General features: G+C 35.1%; 1 protein-coding gene across 4 annotated transcripts in view; it reads left to right on the top strand.

Moving 5' to 3' along the window:
* LOC125652596 (uncharacterized) overlaps nt 1-20,745 on the top strand; it is a 21,901-nt gene extending 1,156 nt beyond the window's left edge. For 2 of the 4 annotated variants that reach the window (XM_048881922.2, XM_056165787.1), the window contains 9 exons: nt 4,450-4,534; nt 6,689-6,742; nt 7,497-7,542; nt 10,310-10,540; nt 12,964-13,086; nt 15,407-15,445; nt 17,872-17,970; nt 19,242-19,349; nt 20,615-20,745. In XM_048881922.2, coding sequence (XP_048737879.1) covers nt 4,450-4,534; nt 6,689-6,742; nt 7,497-7,542; nt 10,310-10,540; nt 12,964-13,086; nt 15,407-15,445; nt 17,872-17,970; nt 19,242-19,349; nt 20,615-20,623 — 794 coding nt within the window. In that variant the 3' untranslated portion in view covers nt 20,624-20,745. Of the gene's footprint in view, nt 1-4,449; nt 4,535-6,688; nt 6,743-7,496; nt 7,543-10,309; nt 10,541-12,963; nt 13,087-15,406; nt 15,446-17,871; nt 17,971-19,241 lie in introns of all 4 variants that reach the window. The other 2 variants (XM_056165785.1, XM_056165786.1) reach the window with 1 other exon arrangement.

The raw sequence follows: 20,745 nt of genomic DNA, 5'->3' as shown, positions 1-20,745 counted from the left end.
TTTCCCCAATCTGACTGTGGACGGGGCATATAGTGTGTGTCATGTCTGTTTGTGATATCCGTGTATGTAAATGAGGATCTGCATTGCATATGAGTATATAAATTGTTTTTCTTTCTTTTGTTAGAAGTAAGTTTGAGTAACGATAACCTTTCTATCTATTACAGGTACATGTATCTAGGCAATATTTAGCCATTCTTTTTTAGAAATTTGGTAATTGAATAATATTCGGAGTGAAATGAATGGGTAATACTTGAGTCAAAAAGTTTAAAAGTAAAACATTTTGTAAAAAGGTGACATTTTTAAATTAAAGACGTGGACACTTCACTTTTCCATAGAAATATTGCATTGATTGATAACTTTAGGAGAGTATTTGAAGGGCCTTCTTTGTTATTTGTGTGATATGACTTATAAAAAAAATGTTAAAACTTTTAGAATAAATAACAACAGAGAAGAGTGGTTTAAAGGTTCTCTATTGAGAAAGCACTGCATGTAGTTAAACTTCTATTGATAAGGTGTGTGCAGCATAGATCTTTTTCTTTCCATTGAAAAGTTGTAATGGTCAGCCGGATTTGATCGCCAATGGTCAAATAACTCAGTTGGTAGAGCACCTGACTAGAGATTCAGGGGACCTGGGTTCAAATCATGGTCTGGTTTGTTGCATTTTCTCCCCTTCTGTTACAAAGCTATAAAGTTTTGATTTGCAAAATTTTTCAAAAAGAAAGAAAGAAAGGGTCACACCGGGTGGAGGTTTCATGTCCTGTAGACATATTTCTAGTTGATATCTTACATGTACATGTAGAAGGTGATCGAGTCTGAGTCGATATCTGATCATTGACCTCTACATGTAGAAGGTGATCGAGTCTGAGTCGATATCTGATCATTGACCTCTACATGTAGAAGGTGAGTCTGAGTCGATATCTGATTATTGACATCTACATGTAGAAGGGGAGTCTGAATTGATATTTGATTATTGACATCTACATGTAGATGGGGAGTCTGAGTCGATATCTGATTATTGACCTCTACATGTAGATGAGTCTGAGTCGATATCTGTTATATTGACCTCTACATGTATAGCAGGTGTGTCTGAGTCCATTATACTTGTAGAGTGATTATTTGCTCCATCACATTTATGGCAGCAAGTTGGGTTTCAATCATCAGTATCCAAACACTGGAATCATTAAATTTCTTGGGGGCTGAGTTTTTGTGTATTTCGTGGGGACCCCTATCCTATGAATTTCAAACCACAACAAAATTCAAAATTTATTCGATGTTTCAATGTATGAAAACCATATCCACTAATCATATCCCAACGGCACTGTAAAATCTTGGCAACCCACAAAAATTGCCTGCACGAATTTAAATGACTCCACACAGAAGCCCAATGGGCAGTTTGCACCTGTATATAAATTCAGGGAGACTGGGTTCGAATCCAGGTCTGGTCCATCATATTTCATCCTGTTACACATTATGATCAATGTGAGTTCCATTCCGTGTCATTCCTTGACCTGACTGATTCTCATCAATTACAAATGGCATTATGGTGGTCAGAGTCTACAAACCCCGAGGATACTGACTGGCATTATCGCCAAGGTTTGAAGACTTCAAAGGGGAGGAATGTGGCAGCCAAATAGTTGTTTGCCAGTGGAAAGATGCATTAGCTGAGTTGGTTTGCAATTAACATTTGACACCAAAATGATATAGACCTGATCTCCATTTTCATTGTGCTGCTACAACAATATTGCTTCCTTTTCATAAAAAATTCTTCTTGTCTTTATGACTGTTTATCAATTAACTTAGATGTATATCAAATCCATTTTCATAATTAAAATTGAATTATAGGGAGCAAAAGTAATTTCTACTTATTTTATATGATACATGTACAAAATATATACAGGTGACTCTCGATAACTCGAAGTTCAAGGGACCTTGATAAAACTTTGAGAGATCGAAATTTGGAAATTGAAGGTCCGCCGGTATGGTTAAGAATTTACAGTAACCGGAAATGTATACCAACAAGATCATATGATATCATTTTGACATGTTTTCCTTCATATTCGTCAGGTACTTCGATATAAAAATAAAAAGCCTTATTTTGCATTATAAAAAAACATTTCAAAGTTTATGTATTTATCTGTTCTTTAATCATGCTTAGATAGGCATACAAAACCAAGTTCTGATGACGCTTTACTATCGCAAACTAAACAGAGCCCAATGCTATGTCACTTTACCCAAAGCAAAAATTCTAACAAATGAGTAAAACGATGTTTTAGAGCAACTTTACACAAAGAACAAACTCGAAAAATTTCAGTCAGTAAATCTCTAAATTATGTATAAAACTTACTCTCTCGTTGTAAAGTCCAAACAAATTATAGATTTTATTCATAGTCGGATTATATATAATTTTAATCATCTCGACACAAAACCAAATTATATACTCAAGTGTGTCACCTCCACAAAGAAGCACCGGTGATATTTCAACTATGTAAACACCTAATTACGCCTCCAGCATTCAACAAAACCCAGGTATGGTCCAAGCGGAAATTATAACACGCTTGGGTAACGGTGGGTGTACGCTACCACCACTTCGAGAGATCGAGAGTGAAAAACAATGTAATATGTTTTACGGGACCCAGTTTCACTTCGAGAGATTGAGAACTTTGAGAGATCGATTGTTCGAGAGATCGATAGTAAATTTGCTTTGTTATATAGAGAAAAAAATCGGGACCATGATTTCTCTTTGAGAGACTGAGAACTTCGAGAGATCGAAGTTTGAGCCATCGAGAGTCACCTGTAGTAATTAAGTTGGGACAGTTTACACTATTTTGTAAGCTGCTTAAAAATGTTCAAGGTTTATAATACATAAACTTTCTTTATATCATTGTAGCAGGTCTGACATTCGTATATTCTGTACTTCATGTTGTGTTTGTTTTATTTTATTTGATAATGGCAACTTTGAAACAACCCAACTACACTATCATGATTAAAAACTTGAAAATTATACTCAAATAGAAATGAAAATAAGATAAACAACACTTTACAAATTTATTACCAGTATGATTATGATAAATGCACACTCCTAATTCCTAGAATTTAGCATATAAACTATAAGGAAATTCTTCCAACCCAAACATAATATTATATTTTAGTATAAAGTACAAGGGACAAAATATAGTGACAAAATAGACAAACAAGACGTGATTCCAGTATAGGAAGAATCGAAGGAGAAGTGTAGCTATAGCAAAGCCAGCTGTCTCTCTTTGATGAATTTGTTTGCAGCAAGGCTTTATATAATAAATGAGACAGTGAAAATTGTCATCAAAGTTATTGACCAAAAGATATACATGTAGTGGGCGTGGTCAAATACAACAGATGAATAATTTACATCGTAATCGAAATTCAGAAATAAAAGTAAAAATTAAACCAAAACTACCATATTATATTGAAATGAGTATTAAAAAAAAGTACTTTCATTTCATAAGTATATTTATTGTGCAATAATTTCAATGTTATTTATTACAATTGTTTTGATTGGACAAACATAAAGCTGAACAAGAGTTTACACATCAATAAATCCGAAAACGCGATGTATACATACACGCCTGAAAACAAACATAGTGCGGGGAAACTATTCAAATTTTTGCAATTGTTAATAAAGTGAATGAATTGGAATTACAAGAATCAAACATTCTTTTTGAAGAATTTATCGATGTGTAAACTCCGGACATTTTACTCACAAACTTAACATAAAAGTGTTTCGCACTTTTATTCAGTTTGTGAGTAAAATGTCCAGAGTTTACACATTGATAAATTCTTCAAAAAGAATGTTTGATTCTTATAATTCCAATTCGTTCCCTGCTTATCAACTTCAATAATTTGAATACTTTCCCTGCACTTATAATGTTGTTTGTTTTCAAGCGCGTATGTATACATAGCATTTTCGGATTTATCGATGTGTAAATTCTCGTTTAGATTAATTTTATCTTTGTCCAATCAAAACAATTGTAATAAATAACATTGGAATTATATTGTTTTGATGAATGAGAAATATTATTTGAGTAGTTAAGCTTGAGACATTCCCATTCATGGGTGTCCGGGTAATGCAGAGGTTTTGCTTTTGCTTCTCACCACATCGCTGCGACCCGAGTTCGATCCCCATGATCGGCAGTGGTTGGATGTGAGAGGGTATGGCGGTCACACACTCGGACACGTGGGTTTCCTCCGGGTACTATGGTTTCCTCCCACATAAATGACCCCCTAGCACAAACTTCCTTGCATCAAAGGACTCCATTGGAAATAAGCTTTCGAGCTTTCATGGGTTATCCTTGGTATTTAATATGTATGTATGTTTGTATGCATGTATATACCGAATAAACATTTTTTTTTATTTTTTATTGGTAGGAAGTTCTGATATTTGCTGTGCTAATTCATAATTGTCTGTATACACAGAGTCAGATGGGGTGTCTAAACTGATGGATGGGAAGATTGGGAGACTGTTTGAGGTGGCTAAGTGTTACAAGACTGTGTTTGACAGGTAGGTGCTGAGGTAGCCTAGCTCAGCTCTGCATCAGATATTGTTCAACATAATTACCAAGGTGAGGTACTACCTCTACAAGCTAGCATAAATCTCATGACATAACACCACAAATCAGTATTACTATTTAAGTTTTTTATCCTGCAGAGCATACCAACACTCGGGGGTCCCTTTGTCCGTTGTCTGTCTGGTCGTCTGTCTGTCTGTCCGGTCGTCTGTCTGTCTGTCCATCCCTCCATCCATCTGTCTCTCTTTTTTATTTACTGTCTGACTCTCACAACAATACCTTTTTGAATGTGCAGGATGCGGTTTTCATTTTTAGCATAATTTCTTGCGTGACAGTCACCCAATGTTGTCGTTTCTGATATAATGACTTTATTGTTTACCTGCCTCATAAATTCTTAATCGGTTTCAAATCAGAATGGATTGGTATAAAAGTAGTCTGATACCTGTATCTCGGACTTATTTTCGCAATATCCTGTTTGTGGCAACATTTTTTTTAATTTACCTGATATCAAGCCTTAACATCCAGCACATGTTTGTACTGAAGATTTCTGCAGTCCAGTTTGGTTACTGTCCAATGTAGGCTCATCAGTACAAAAGTTTAATGATGATTCTATACAGATCCACAATTATACCCAATAGTGAAAAATCACTTCATTATATTTTAGACACTCTTCACAACACAAATTGTCAGAATTACATCAATGCTCGTGGTTTATTACATTAATTTACACAGTGATATCAAATGTAATGGCAAGCTGTATATACATGTTGAATGATATATAATTCATAGATATCAATGAGCTTCTTTATGCATGTTATTAAATGTTTTGAACGGATTCTAATGAGTGACTTGCATTATACATTGTACATGTAGAACGTAAAGTAATTCTAAATACAATGATCACCAATGAGCCAAAATATTCTCTAATTCTCAGTGGTTTCAATACAGAATTCTGAACAAAATTTTAGCTTCAAACTCATACTTATTCAAAATCAAAATTAGAGATGATAAGAATTGTACATTCTGTCAGATAGAAGAAGAAACAATTGAACATTTGTTTTGGGAATGTGATAGTGTTCAGCATTTCTTAAGAGAATTTGAAGTTTGTTTTGAACATAAGACCAATCTTCAAATATCAATAACAAAAAATAATTTTATTTTTGGATTTTTGGATGAAAAGAAAACTATACAAAATAATCTTGTTCTTTGGCTGAAATATTATATCTATACTATGAGGTGTAAAGGGAAGATACTGAATGTAAATGTTGCGATATCGCTAATGAACACATTTTATGAAACTCAAAGACATATTGCATATAAAAATGGTGAAAAAGATTTGTTTGACACCTGCTGGAACCACTGGAATCAATTATTTCATTGAGTGTTTGTTTGCTGTTGTTGTTTTTTTTTGTTTTTTGTTTGGAAATTATCTTTTTTATAAATTTCAATATATATGTACCCTTTTAAAATATATTAAATAATGACTGAACTCATCTCTCTCTCTCTCTCTCTCTCTCTCTCTCTCTCTCTCTCTCTCTCTCTCTCAGAAAATAATATATACATATACCTTTGATAGTTCTTCTAAACATTTTGTACAAGTTTCTTTGCAGAATGTATGTATATATATACTGCGTGTATGTTTAAAAAAAAAAAAAATATTTTCTAATGAAATGACTAAAACATCCCACAATGAAATGATTCAAACATCCTACAATGAAATGACTCAAACATCCTCCAATGAAATGATTCAAACATCCTCCAATGAAATGATTCAAACATCCTCCAATGAAATGATTCAAACATCCTACAATGAAATTACTGAAACATCCTCCAATGAAATGATTCAAACATCCTACAATGAAATTACTGAAACATCCTCCAATGAAATGATTCAAACATCCTAGTACAATGAAATGACTCAAACATCCTACAATGAAATGACTCAAACATCCTACAATGAAATGACTCAAACATCCTCCAATGAAATGACTCAAACATCCTCCAATGAAATATGACTCAAAACACCCTACAATGAAATGACTTAAACGTCCTCCATGAAAATGAAATTTTCTTTTATATTCTATAGTACTTGCTCCCTTGAAAATTTATTCCAAATGTGAACAAAATTATAAATTTCAATTTAACAGATTAAAAGTAACATCAAGGCGTGAATTTCAAGACCAAGTCAAGGCTAACTACAGGTTGGTTGTTAGTTTAAGAAATATTTTTATATTTTTATTTTATATTTAAAAGTTTTGAAAATTTATGAGAGTATGAACTGTAACATTTCATGCTGTGCATTAGCACATCATGAAAAATATCCCAGCATGCAGCATTATACCCTCATGTAATTGTCAAAAGTCAAATTCATATATTTCTTATACTTGCATTCTACTTTCATTTCTGTCAAGACTCCTAGCCATTAGAATAGACTCTCTATATTCATCAAGAATCATACACGCGTTGTTTATATCTGCAGCACATCCATGAGGAAATGGTTATCATTACAATTTGGTAAAGATTTCAAAGGCAAAAACGTTGGAAAATGTAGATATTACAGTTTGAACGTGAGTCTGGAAAAGGCATACCTTCTTTATGTTTCTGCTACAACACAAATGTTGAAGTAATCAGAGTATTTAGTATTCCTAAATGTTCCAATTACCATGGTTACCGATGCTTGTACTGTAAAAGTGTTTATTTACGCTGGGGATTAAGTACGCAATTTTCCACGTCCAACATTATGGGTGGAGGAAAAATAAGTGGTAACTGAATATGATATATATCATATCAAATACTTATAAATATATGCATGGGGAAATTTACGCGCCTATTACGTGCACATGACCACGTGATTAGTGTAAATTTCCCCCCATGTGTAAATAACCACTTTTAAAGTACGTGTCTTACAGATGTAAATGTTGTGTATAAAATTTAATTCTGAATGTTTGTTCACAGAAATGTAGAAATTCGTGATTTAGAGGAGGACATATTTACTTTGGAGGTAAGCAGTGCATTAATTTATCACAGGTTTGTTTACTGAAACCAAGTCTTGTTTCCCCAAATACATTCATAATTAACTTAGTAATAATAGAAAATTAATCAAATATATTTCCTGAGATTAAAGTAAATTGCAGTAAATTCATCTATTTAGTTTTTGTACGCCCATCGAAGACAGGCCATATTATGGTATGGCGTAGTCTGTCTGTTCGGATCTAGTGGGCAGGATACATAACCATAAGCTCCAGGTGGCCGTTTCACTAACCGATCGTAGATCGTAAATGTGAACATAACACGTACGACCGTTTCACTAAAATTTACGATTTTCGATTTATGATCAGGTATTGATCGTAACCCTACGAGTGGTCTAGGGTTATCGTAAGTGTTCCTACATGCACATAAATGAGCAATATGGCCGCCATGCTGGCCCCGCCTGAGATCATTTTGTGGTAGTATTTACTTGACCGAGTTTGTTTATACTTTGTAGGAAGAAAACAATCACAATGACTTGCAGTCTGCTTTTGCACAAAAATATTGTACAGTCCGAGCCTGAACCTTAAATCAATTAGAGTTGTCCTTCTTTGTTATGCACACCCACAGAAATGTCAGTCTCACAAGGGTCAAGTTCGTTTTGGGCCCGGGCTCTGTGATACCACAAATATAGTAAATTCATTGTATCCAAAATGGGCCTAGCCCTTGTTACCAGTTTGCTGAAATAAATATAAAGACAATGCAAGATCGAATTCATATTCTAAAAAGTGAGGGGGGGGGGGGTAGTCAATATATCAAACTTTGCATGTAATAATAACGAGAACAGATATTGGGGGGGGGGGGGGGGGAGGGGGGGGTAGCTACATATGCCTGCATCACCGTTAGATCACATGTATATTTAACATTAGAGGGGATCCAAGACATTATTATTCTCATGTTCAGAAATTAAATTTCTTTAGAAACAGTTGATTTAATGATCCAAGACGTTGCAATTCGACGTACTCAGCTATTTTTCCCCATCAGATCAATACCTTTGATGCAACTGACTAACTGCATAATACATGCACATTTTAAGGAAAATATGATAATAAAATGATTTGGTAATGGGAGAGGGGTTAAAATCCCAATTTTGCAAGTGGATCGTTTCTGTACTTTTATGAAGGTCGTTAGAAATTAAACATACAGACTAGACCTATATGTATACACAGACAAGGGAAGGGTCATTATCGGACCCTTGGGGTTCCAACCCCTTTTTATAAAGTGCACTCCCGTGGGGATCCGGGTTAGAATAGGTCCTCGATCAGTACCTCTTGCTTATCGTAGGAGGCGACTAAATGGGGCGGTCCTTCGGATGAGACTGCAAACACTGAGGTCCCGTGTCACAGCAGGTGTGGCAGGACAAAGATCCCTCCCTGCCCAAAGTCCGTAAGCGCCGAGTATAGGCCTAAAATTTGCAGCCCTTCACCGGCAATGGTGACGTCTCCATATTAGTGAAAATTTACGAGAGGGAAGTTAAACAATATAAAAATCAATCATCATAAAGTGTAATATCAATAATAATTTTTAATAAATGATCTAGATTATACATCATCACGTAAAGATGGAAGTTAGCATATGCTTACATGCCTAAACGGAAAAAATATATATAAAAGACAAACGCATGTGGAAAATAAATTTCAAGTCATTTTAGGGACAAATTGAGCCCATGATTTGTTTGAAATTTATACAAATAAGTGAATAGATATGTCATTAGTATTACAGCTTATTTTACAACAATGATTAAACGCTGGAGTATGTACATATCCATGGTTTGATGCAGGGTAAAATTTCCTATACTTGTGTGCAATTTTATTTTCATTTTATTATTTCCTTTTATCAATATAATTTCATTTTCTTATTCATTTTTTTTTTAATCCGCTGAAGATAGTTTACTTATTGATGGAAATTTGGCTCACATGAGCAGATCGATACATGGCATTTAAAATTCTAAAATGTAAATCTGTTATGTTATTTCTTATATCACCCCCCCCCCCCCCCCCCCCACACACACACACCCAATTTTAGTTACATGAAAGTCAATAAAAATTATTCTATCAATTGTTTAAATATTCTAGGAATATTCTGTTCTTGCAGATATTCATTTGATATTTGGTACATTGCTTTGCCATAACAAGTTACAGATCAAGTTTGAATTTCGTCTTGGTCCGTTGATTTTTCATTAAGTTATGGCCCTTGGACTTGGAAAAATAGCATGAATTATCAGTTTTCCGCACATTTTTTTGGTTGTGCTTGCAGATGTTCATTTGATATTTGGTACATTGCTTTGCCATAACAAGTTACAGATTTGAATTTCGTCTTGGTCCGTTGATTTTTCATTAACTACAATATAAGTTATGGCCCTTGGACTTAGAAAAATTGCATGAATTGTTAGTTTACATCCAAGTTTCTTATCTCTGTAGATAAGAGTACTACACTCATTAAAACTTCTAGCATAGTAATACAACAATATAGCTAAATTATTCATGATCACCTACATGTCACAGTTTATTGACTTGGTTAAAGACTTAAACCTAATTATAAATTTGTCTTTTTTCCTGGTCTAGTCTCTATTCAAATAGTAGTTGATTTCCAACGATTCATATGCTGGTTCCCCAATTTTTCCTTTTACCATAACCTACATAATGAACTTTGAATATTGTTGTGGTGCAGTCATTTTTGCAACCGGTAGGGGACTATGTATTGCCATGCAATACTCTCAGAATGCATGTTTCTAAATATAGCAACAATGGGATGAGGTATTACAGAGCGTCGACAGATCATTGAAGGGAGATGACACCAGCATACAGCTAGGGGACACGGGGCCAGTGGAGGTCCCACTGACTAATGCTAGAACTGGGCAGGAAACCAATTTAATGGAGTATCTGGGACACAAGGACCTTGTTTTGGTGCTATTGCGGCATTTTGCTTGACTCCCATGACGTCAACATATTGAACAAGTTGAGAAGTCTGAGGTAAGAGGGATAATATCTATCTCATTAACAGTATGTAAATTATCTAATTAACTTTAAAACATTTTTGTTACACAATCCTTTGTCTTCTTAGGCTTTTATATAGAAGAAAGGTTACATGTAGGTGTCCAATAAGTTACAATGTAATAAAGAACAGATACTGTCTGTTCTTAAAAATAGTTGACATTTAATTGTGCAATGAAAATACTCTCCCCATCAGAGGAAGACATGTTGATATGGCTCAGTACTATAGAGTGAGTGAATATAAAACCTGCAGTACAAGACTGCTTACCTGACAGTGTCCAATAAATGAACAAAAGAAACATACTTTTACATAAGAATGGTAATATTGTCAGACTATTCAAAAATAGCTTTATTCATAATTATCATTGTCAATGGGTTTACCTGAGCCTGTCCATTCTTAGATCAAAAGATAACTATAGATGTCTTTCTCTTTAACAGTATATAAATTATCTAATTAACTATAGATGTATCAATGGGTCAATTCTAAAGATCAAAGGCAAGAGTAATGCTGACTACTTCATTAACAGTCAAAAATTGTCTGATAGACCTTAGCTTTGTCTTATGGTACAATGTTGGTCAATTTTAGCTTTTCAAATGTTTTGAATTTTGAATTGTTTTACTCCCTTTTATTCAGTAAAAAAATCTCTTGTCTCTCACATTTCCATTATATATGCATATACATTTACTTCACTTTATGTGGATGATATTAATCATTAAAATATACTGTAGCATGGCAAAGAAAACTGATAATCAGATTACGGTAATGATTAGGTGCTTATTGATTGTATTGATGTCAAGACAATGTTTATTTCAGTGACAACTTTCTTATTACATAGACAGTGCACACTCTTATGAGGGTGGGTGCCTGGGGGGATATCATCCTGGATAGTTCAGTGGTTAAAACACCTGGCTAGTAAAGCAGAGGCCTGAAATTCAATTCCAGTCCAGCCATAAATCTTCTCCTTTCTTATTACATTTGTTGCTATTGACCACCCCTGGACGTGCAGGTTAAAGTTTTGCTAGGGGCAAAAGAATCTGGATTGTGTTTTCATTGGTGAAAACAATTTAAACAGAGAGGAATGTACTGGTTTTAGGTTATAGGGACAGTGGATATCTTCCTGGATAGCTAAGTGGTTAGAGTACCTGGCCGCAGGGGTCCTGGGTTCGATTCTGGTCCAGTTATGAATTTCTTTTGTCTGTTACATATGGTGCTGTTGACCACCACTGGACTTGCAAATGAAAGTCCTGCCAGGGGCAAAAGAATCTGGATAGTGTGTTTTGGAGGTGAAAATAATCTAAGGAGGGAGGAGTGTAGTGGCTAAATGAACTGTAGATATTGGCCTGGATAACTGAGTGGTTAGGTATAGAGCACAAGTAGTAATGCAGTGGGTCGTGGTCCAATTCCTGATCCAGCCATCAATTTTTCACCTTTCATGTTGCACATGATTACATTGAACAGGTCAGATGACAACATTGAAAATTACCATTTCTGTTGCAACTGGGTATGCAAAATTACTGATAAACCTAAGATACTTAAATAGCCCTCAATTTTATAATATAAAGGCAACTCTTGAATAGCAATCAATATCATAATTTAAAGGCGACTCTGGCTGGGATAGACTCTCTGTAAATGTGATTAAATGTCATTGGTCAATTGAATCAGCTGATTATTGCATTATACATTTGTTTTTTGAGCTCTTTAGGTCACCTGAATTCATTTAGGTGACCTATTGCTATCTGTTTTTGTCCGTCGTCGTTCGTCGTGCGTTAACATTTGAACATTTTCAGCTTCTTCTCTGAAACCCCTGAACCAATTTCAACCAATTTTGGCATATAGCATCTGTGGGTGGAGGGGAACAAAAATTGTGAAATTTGTGGTCCTTGCCCCCTTGGGGCCTGAGGGGTGGGGCAAAAACCATCAAAATGAGTGTAATTTTAAAAAATCTTCTTCTTTACTCCTGGACATCAAGAAGCCAAACTGTGGGGATAATTATAATGAGCGTTGAACCCTCTACCAAAATTGTGAAATTCATGGCCCCTGGGGCAGGGGTTCTTGTGTTAGGGTGGGGCTCTATTGGTCATATAGTGAAAATGTAGAAATTCTTTGAAAATCTTCTTATATTGGTTTTATCTAAGGAGTAAATAACCCTTTTCTTTATGATGTCTCAGACCTAGGTTTTTTAAGAAGGATTATTGATTGAACATAAAAATGACACATGTACTTCATGACCACATAGCTATTCAATGTTTCCTCCATCCAAAAGTAAAATTCTTATATTTAAACACAAACCTAATTCAAACATTGGAAGGTTGTTACATGATACTCAGGTGACCTATAAGGCCCCTGGGCCTCTTGTTACCACTAATGACCGTCTTTGCTCAGGCTGGCTTTTGTATTGTAGGAAGAAATATCCGAGTCAGGAGGCCGAGTTCTTGTAGTTTCTTTTGGAGATCAGAAAGGAGCACAGCAGTGGCTTGCTGAAACCAAATGTCCATTTCCAATGCTTCTGGACCCACAGAGGAAGGTAGAGGAGTTCCAAATTACAATAGTTTTACTCATAACATGTCTAGAGGAGTTCCAAATACATGTAACAATAGTTTTACTTATAGCATGTCTAGAGGAGTTCCAAATAACAATAGTTTTACTCATAACATGTCAACAGTACTTGCCTTTGTTCATTGTGTACGATTTCATTTGGTTTAATTTTTTATTGTGCTAATGCCTTTTGAGATACATACTCTTAGTTATCCAAGTTTCATTTAGAATAAAGAAACTACTCTGTATGTTGCATGGAATCTCTGGTATCAAATTTTCATTTGTTTGATTGATTTTATACTGTTTAACGTCCTACTTGAGAGTTTTTCACTCATATAGAGAAGTATCCATTGACGACGAAGGATTGCAAAGTTTAAGCCTTTGCTCTGCGCTTATGCAACCTTTGAACAGGGAGGGTTCTTTATCGCACCACATCTGCTGTGACACGGGGCCTCGGTTTTTTCGTCTCATCTGATGGACCGCTTCATTAGCTCTTCTGAGCCAAAGGCTCAAAGAGCTAATCATATGGCCATATGTCTGGCGTGCGGTGTGCGTCAACTTTTTGGAAAAAGGGCTATATCTCAAGAACCCCTTGGCCAATTTTTGTCAAATTTGTCACAGGGTATCCTTGGCCCAAGGGCTTTCATTTGTACTAAAACTGGGGTTGTGACCCTTTAACAAGGGGAGATAATTAGGAAAATGCAAACAAAAGTAGTGTTTGCTAAAAAATCTTCTTCTCAAGAACCACTGGGCAAATTATCACCAAACTTATGCATAAGGATAAGGATAGGTTGTAGATAAAAAAAAAAAAAATGTTCAAGGCATCCTCCTGGGGTAAAGGGTGTGGTCTCAATGGCACTTCAAAGTTGACCTTAAATTTTGTTTTGTTAAAACTTTGATATTTTGCTTAGTATAAGCACTAGAATCATCAAATTTTGTCAGTTGATGCATATTAGGACCTAATATCATGTTGTCTCAAAAGTAGGTCATGGTGACCTACTTTTTGAATTTCACAGATTATTAAATGGATTTTGATGCATATCTTGGACACTTTCGAGCCTATGATCATCAAAAGTTGTCAGTTGATGGATCATGGGACCTTGAACTGCGTCATGTGAAAAGTATGTCACCATGACCTACTTTCTGAATTTTATGGCTAATCATTTATGAATACATTTTAGGTTGTTATTTCAGATACCGAGAGGTTTAGAATCATCAAACCTTGTAAGTTGATGCGTCTAGAGGCCTCAAAACATATTTATTTTTTTTAAAAAGTAGGTCACAGTGACCTACTTTTTGAATTTTGCAGACATTCAAATTTCACATTTTCAATTTTAGATGCATATTTTGGACACTACGAAAGTTAGGATCATCAAACTTTGTCAGTTGATGCATCTTGAGTCTTCATAGTTTGTTGACCAAAAAGTAGGTCACTGTGACCTACTTTTGGAATTTAACGGCTATATTTTAATATTTCAGATACTATTTGACTTACAATTATCAAACTTTGTCAGTTGATGCATATTGAGTCTTCAGAGTGTGTTGACTAAAAAGTAGGTCACCGTGACCTATTTTTTGAATTTGACGTCTATATTTGAATATTTCAGATTCTATTTGACTTAAAATCATCAAACTTTGTCAGTTGATGGGTCTTGAGTCTTCAGAGTGTGTCGACCAAAAAGTAGGTCACCGTGACCTACTTTTGGAATTTGACGTCTATATCTGAATATTTCAGATACTATTTGACTTCAATATCAAACTTTGTCAGTTGATGCATCTTGAGTCTTTTGAGTGTGTCGACCAAAAAGTAGGTCACTGTGGCCTTCTTTTGGAATTTGATGGCTATATTTGAATACTATTTGACTTGTCAGTTGATGCATCTTGAGTCTTCAGTGTGTCGACCAAAAGTAGGTCACTGTGACCTACTTTTGGACAGTTACATTTAAATTTTCAGGTACTATTTGACTTAACATCATCAAACTTTGTTAATTGATGAATCTTGGTTTGTGAGAATTTTTGCCTGTTCTACAATGTATCAGAAAAGCGATTCTAGACCCATGGGCCTCTTGTTTAGTCACCTCATACGACAAGCGAAGGATACTGAGGACCTATTCTAACAATTTCATTTGAAAAATGACAGCTTCCTCTTTACTTAGTAAAGAAATGTGCACTACCATCTCCTCACTGATAAATTATATCAAATACTCTAGCAACATATTCATGCTGTAACTTTGTAAACATCCAAATGAATTATTTACATGGATTGTTCTTTTATTGAATTGTATAAAAAAGATATTTTATTTGTTTAGGTTTACAAGGCATTTGGTCTGCATCGTTCAGTGTACAAGGTAAATTGATGTGTATCAATAATGATTTGTTTGTTTGTTTATTTTACATCCTGTCAAGAATTTTCACCTAGTTTTGGATGTCAACAGCTGTAGGTGAATATTACAAATGTAGACAAATATTACAAAGGAGAAGGTACGCTTAGCATATGAATTTGGCCTAGTGAAATCAAGAAAAATAAAATAGAAGATGACACACTTTTACTTATCGAAGTCATTTGGAGGCAACACCCTCTCTTCAAATATACAAACAAAATGGCGCCAAAACGTCACATAGTAGAGTAATACGCTCCCGAATTTACATGTATCGCTATTTCTTAGCCAAAACTTCCAAAATTTTACTTACATTAGTCAATATTATGATATGAGCACATTCAAGGCGATGGATGACATTTGCGTGTGATAAACGAAATACTTCGATTAATAATAAAAAGGGTCTTTCATCAATCGCCTTCCCTGTGCTCATGGTGAAATTCTAAAATCTGACATTTCTGGGAAAAAATTACGCATCACATACATCTGATACTAAGATTACATATATGCACGACAAATCATAATTTAAGGCGTGTGTTACCTTTTTGTGTAGTACAGATATGATATTAAGAAATATGATAACATTTCTATTAATCTATGTGATTATTATACATGTAATTTTGATTTTCAGTTTCATTCGGTGTTTTTATCTATACGATAGTGATATAGTCGACTGTAATATTATCGCTTGTTACATGAACTACACTCATTTGGAATTGTTTGTAATGCGACAAGGATAATAATTCTCGACCAACAAAAGTTATTCTATGGTCATTATAACAATCTAGTTCGTCAATACAACCTCGCATTGGGTCAAATGCTGTCTGACGTGTTTCATACCGATTGTTAAGCCGTTCTTGGCACACTGATTTTGACTGCGGATAACTCCGTTTACCTGATCAGGATATGGGGCTCACTGCGGGTGTGACCGGTCAACAGGGGATGCTTACTCCTCCTAGGCACCTGATTCCACCTCTGGTGTGTCCAGGGGTCCATGTTTGCCCAACTATCTATTTTGTATTGCTTGTAGGAGTTATGAAATTGATCACTGTTCGTTATCTTCACCTTGCACCTATGCTTATAGCACTCACGGCTATAGCAGTGAGGGTTCTGTAACATGCAAAAGCCTGCTGCGACATAGGACCTCCGTTTTTAACGTCATATCTGAAAGACCCGTGATTCTCACTTCTAAATGCTGAGCATTTGACAAAGGACAATCACTAACTGTACATGTATTTACATCTTATGTTTGATGCAGCCATGGTATGGGCAGGGCTCGAACTTATGGCCTTCCAGTTACAAAGCAAACGTTCTACCATAGAGAGAAATCTGTTCTTTAGGACTTTCAGACAATAAATGGGAATGTCATTATAACAGGGGCAATATATTGAAAGAGCACTCAATAGCTTCTAGACTCCAGTCAGAATTTGTAAGCCATGCTCTGTTGAATTCATTTTTATATGCCCGTCTTTAGACAGGACGTATTATGGTACAGTGATGTCTGTATGTCCATCCGTCCGTTCGTCCATCCGTCCGTTCGTTCGGAGTTTTTTCTTTATAATTTCATTTCCCTTTCACATATCATGCTGAAACTTGCTGTGTAGCTTCTTTGTGGGTCACTCTAGATCATACTGCAATTTTGATCCATTTCGACCTTTTTTCCAGGGGTTTTGCCCCTTTATTTGGAAATAATTATTATATGGAGAGTACATAATTTGTCCGCCCAACTCCTCCCACAGTTTTTATGTGAGAGCCTTCTTATTTTGTGGAGTGTTTGTATGGGTATTGAAGATGTGCATGTGGGATGGATTTTGATTTTCTACAATTTTTGAGAAAATTACAGGTTGTTGAACTTAGTCTATTTGGAAATTAATATTCTATGGAGGGTACATAATTTGTCTGCCCAATTCCTCCCACAGTTTTCAAGTGAGGACCATCTTATTTTGTGAAGTGTTTGTATCGGTATTGAAGATGTGCATCTGGGGAAGGATTTTGATTTTCTTCTATTTTTGAAAAAATTACAGGTTGTTGAACTTGGTCCATTTTGAGGAAATCTCGATTTTTAAGTTAAGACCCTTTGTTCATATGAAAGTTTGTCACAGCCTCATGATGGCTGATACTACCTGAAGCAAAGTTATACAAATTATATCACAAGAAAAACACCCTATGTAAGCATTTCACAGGCGTATTATGTACCGTTTGTGGTACTCTTGTTGTATCTTTTGCGTTATCTCAGAATCTAGAATTACCATGAAGATGTACTGAAATTCACTTATTTTTCAATTTTGTGAGACTTGTTTACTAGACAAAATTTTGGAATATCTTAATTTTTCTTCAATACATGCATTCATGTTTCATAGGAACCTTGTCATTAATACATGCTCTTTCTTTTTAAGGTTTGGGGAATAGAGGAAATGGTTTACTATGCAGAGACCATGGTAAAGATGATTCCGCTACCCAAACCCTCCCAGTATGTCCACGATGACCCTCAACAGGTAAACAGTCTGTGACCCAATTCCTCCCAGTATGTCCAATATTCCCCTCATCATGTAAACATTGCATGGCCCAATTCCTCACAGTATTTTCAATATTTCCCTCATCATGTAAACATTGCATGACCCAATTCCTCACAGTATGTACAATATTCCCCTCATCATGTTAACATTACCTGACCCAATTTCTCACAGTATGTCCAATATTCCCCTCATGTAAACATTAGGTTACCCAATTCCTCACAGTATGTCCAATATTCCCATCATCATGTAAAAATTCCAGGACCCAATTTCTCACAGTATGTCCAATATTCCCCTCATAATGTGAACATTCCAGGACCCAATTCTTCACAGTATGTCCAATATTCTCCTCATCATGTAAACATTTAGCATTCACTGACCCAATTCCTTGCAGTATGTCCAATATTCCCCTCATCATGTAAACATTTCGTGACCCAATTCCTCCCAATATGTCCAATATTACCCTCATGTAAACATTCCACGACCCAATTCCTCACAGTATGTCCAATATTCCCCTCATCATGTAAACATTCTGTGACCCAATTTCTCACAGTATGTCCAATATTCCCCTCATCATGTAAACATTCCGTGACCCAATTCCTCGCAGCATTTCCAATATTCCCCTCATCATGTAAACATTACGTGACCCAATTTCTCGCAGTATGTCCAATATTTCTCTCATCATGTAAACATTTTGTGACCCAATTTCTCGCAGTATGTCCAATATTCCCTTCATCATGTAAAAATTTCGTGACCCAATTCCTCACAGCATGTCCAATATTCCCCTCATCATGTAAACATTATGTGACCCAATTTCTCGCAGTATGTCCAATATTCCCCTCATCATGTAAACATTTCATGACCCAATTTCTCGCAGTATGTCCAATATTCCCCTCATCATGTAAACATTTCGTGACCCAATTCCTTGCAGTATGTCCAATATTCCCCTCATCATGTAAACATTACATGACCCAATTTCTCGCAGTATGTCCAATATTCCCCTCATCATGTAAACATTTCGTGACCTAATTTCTCGCTGTATGTCCAATATTCCCCTCATCATGTAAAAATTTCGTGACCCAATTCCTCGCAGTATGTTCTAATCCCTGTATAATCAAGCATTATCTATAGCTTCAGTAAATGATATCTATTATGCTAGGGAAAAATGTGATTCTGTAGATTGATTTCTTTATTTAGTATGCTGTTTGTTTCACGAGTATTTCAGTGTATGATAGAGAACATTTTGGTTACAGATGGGAGGAGATTTTATCATTAACAAGGCAGGAATTGTGTCCTTTGTATACTGCAGTAAGAAATCTTTTGACAGACCTACTGTGGCTGATCTTTTGGACAATCTGAAGGTAAGTCAAAGACAATTTCATTTCTTTTACTATGTAATAAATATATTATACGACAATTAAAACATTATCAATGAAGTAAAATTATGTTTGCTTTGAAATATTCATGTATTTGGACAATTGAAATATCAGTATTTTTGTTGAGAAAATATTTCAGGAACATAAAGGGATACAAAGTGCAACTTGTGTTGTAACAAACAGAAATCGCATAATTCCTATAAGAATACAAAATTAAGAGAAGGGCAAACATGGACCCCTGGACATGCCATATCAGTGGGTGGTGTTCAAAGATCTGCATTAAAAACCATCCAGTTAATCAATGGGAAGGTTTCATACATTTCCAATTTTCTCTTTAACTGCTTCTTAAAGACATATGTTACCCCAAAAAAATATTATTAATAAAACTTTGGAAAACTATTTGTATAAAGTGTTTTGATATTACTTCAAACCAATATTTAACACAACATTTTCCTATGAAACCACCTTCATTTTTGTATTACTACATGTATAAGTATTCACAAATCTTTACTTCAAAATTCAAATGAAAAAAAACATTGCATAAAATTTAAAATCTTTCAAAAATACATCTTTTTTATTGATACACTTCATGATATATACATTGTTGTTGCATCAAATAAAAGAAAAATCCCACGTAAACGCAACAGAATCCTACTTCATTGGATGCATCCAAATCTTGCGATCTTAAGCTGTGTTTACATTGAATTTTCTATTATTTGATCAAACAACAATGTTGATATTGCCATTACTACATGTCCATGCATCAATACAGAAACCTTTTTGAAGGATTTTAATCTTTTGAATAATGTTTTTCCATTGAATTTTCAAGTATAGATTTGTAAATAATACAAAATCAACTGTGGTTTCATAGGAAAATAGTGTGGTAAGTATGGTTTCTAGCAATATTACAACATTTACAAATAGTTCTACAATATTTTATAACAATTTTATTGGGGGGGGGGGGGTATCCTATGTTCATAAATCAAAGATTCTGGCTTATACGGTTTTCTCATCTGTCTCTCCATACATAAACACTTTGAATTAATAATGCTAATAATGATTACATCATAAACGAGAAGGCTTTGGTATTTAGTAGCTGTAACCTGCGTGACAACACATTTTTCTATGACACTAGTGGTAGAACTGGTCACTGTTATGACGGGAGGATTCGCGTTCCACAGACCCATATTAACTGAACCAGACATCACGTTCTTACTTCTGATGTTTCAAGACTCATTTTGTATTTGTAGAAAAGTTGATGAAGAAACACGTTGATCCAGCAGAAATGACGGACTGAACTGAAAACATGTGAAGGTTAAGTCTTGATAACAAAGCTGCGAAAAGGTTTCCGTTTGTTCTTCAAAAAATGCCTATGTATCTA

Source organism: Ostrea edulis, chromosome 5 (genome assembly GCF_947568905.1).
Source record: "Ostrea edulis chromosome 5, xbOstEdul1.1, whole genome shotgun sequence".
Lineage (NCBI taxonomy): Eukaryota > Metazoa > Mollusca > Bivalvia > Ostreida > Ostreidae > Ostrea > Ostrea edulis.
This window is presented reverse-complemented; position numbering and strand designations above follow the sequence as displayed.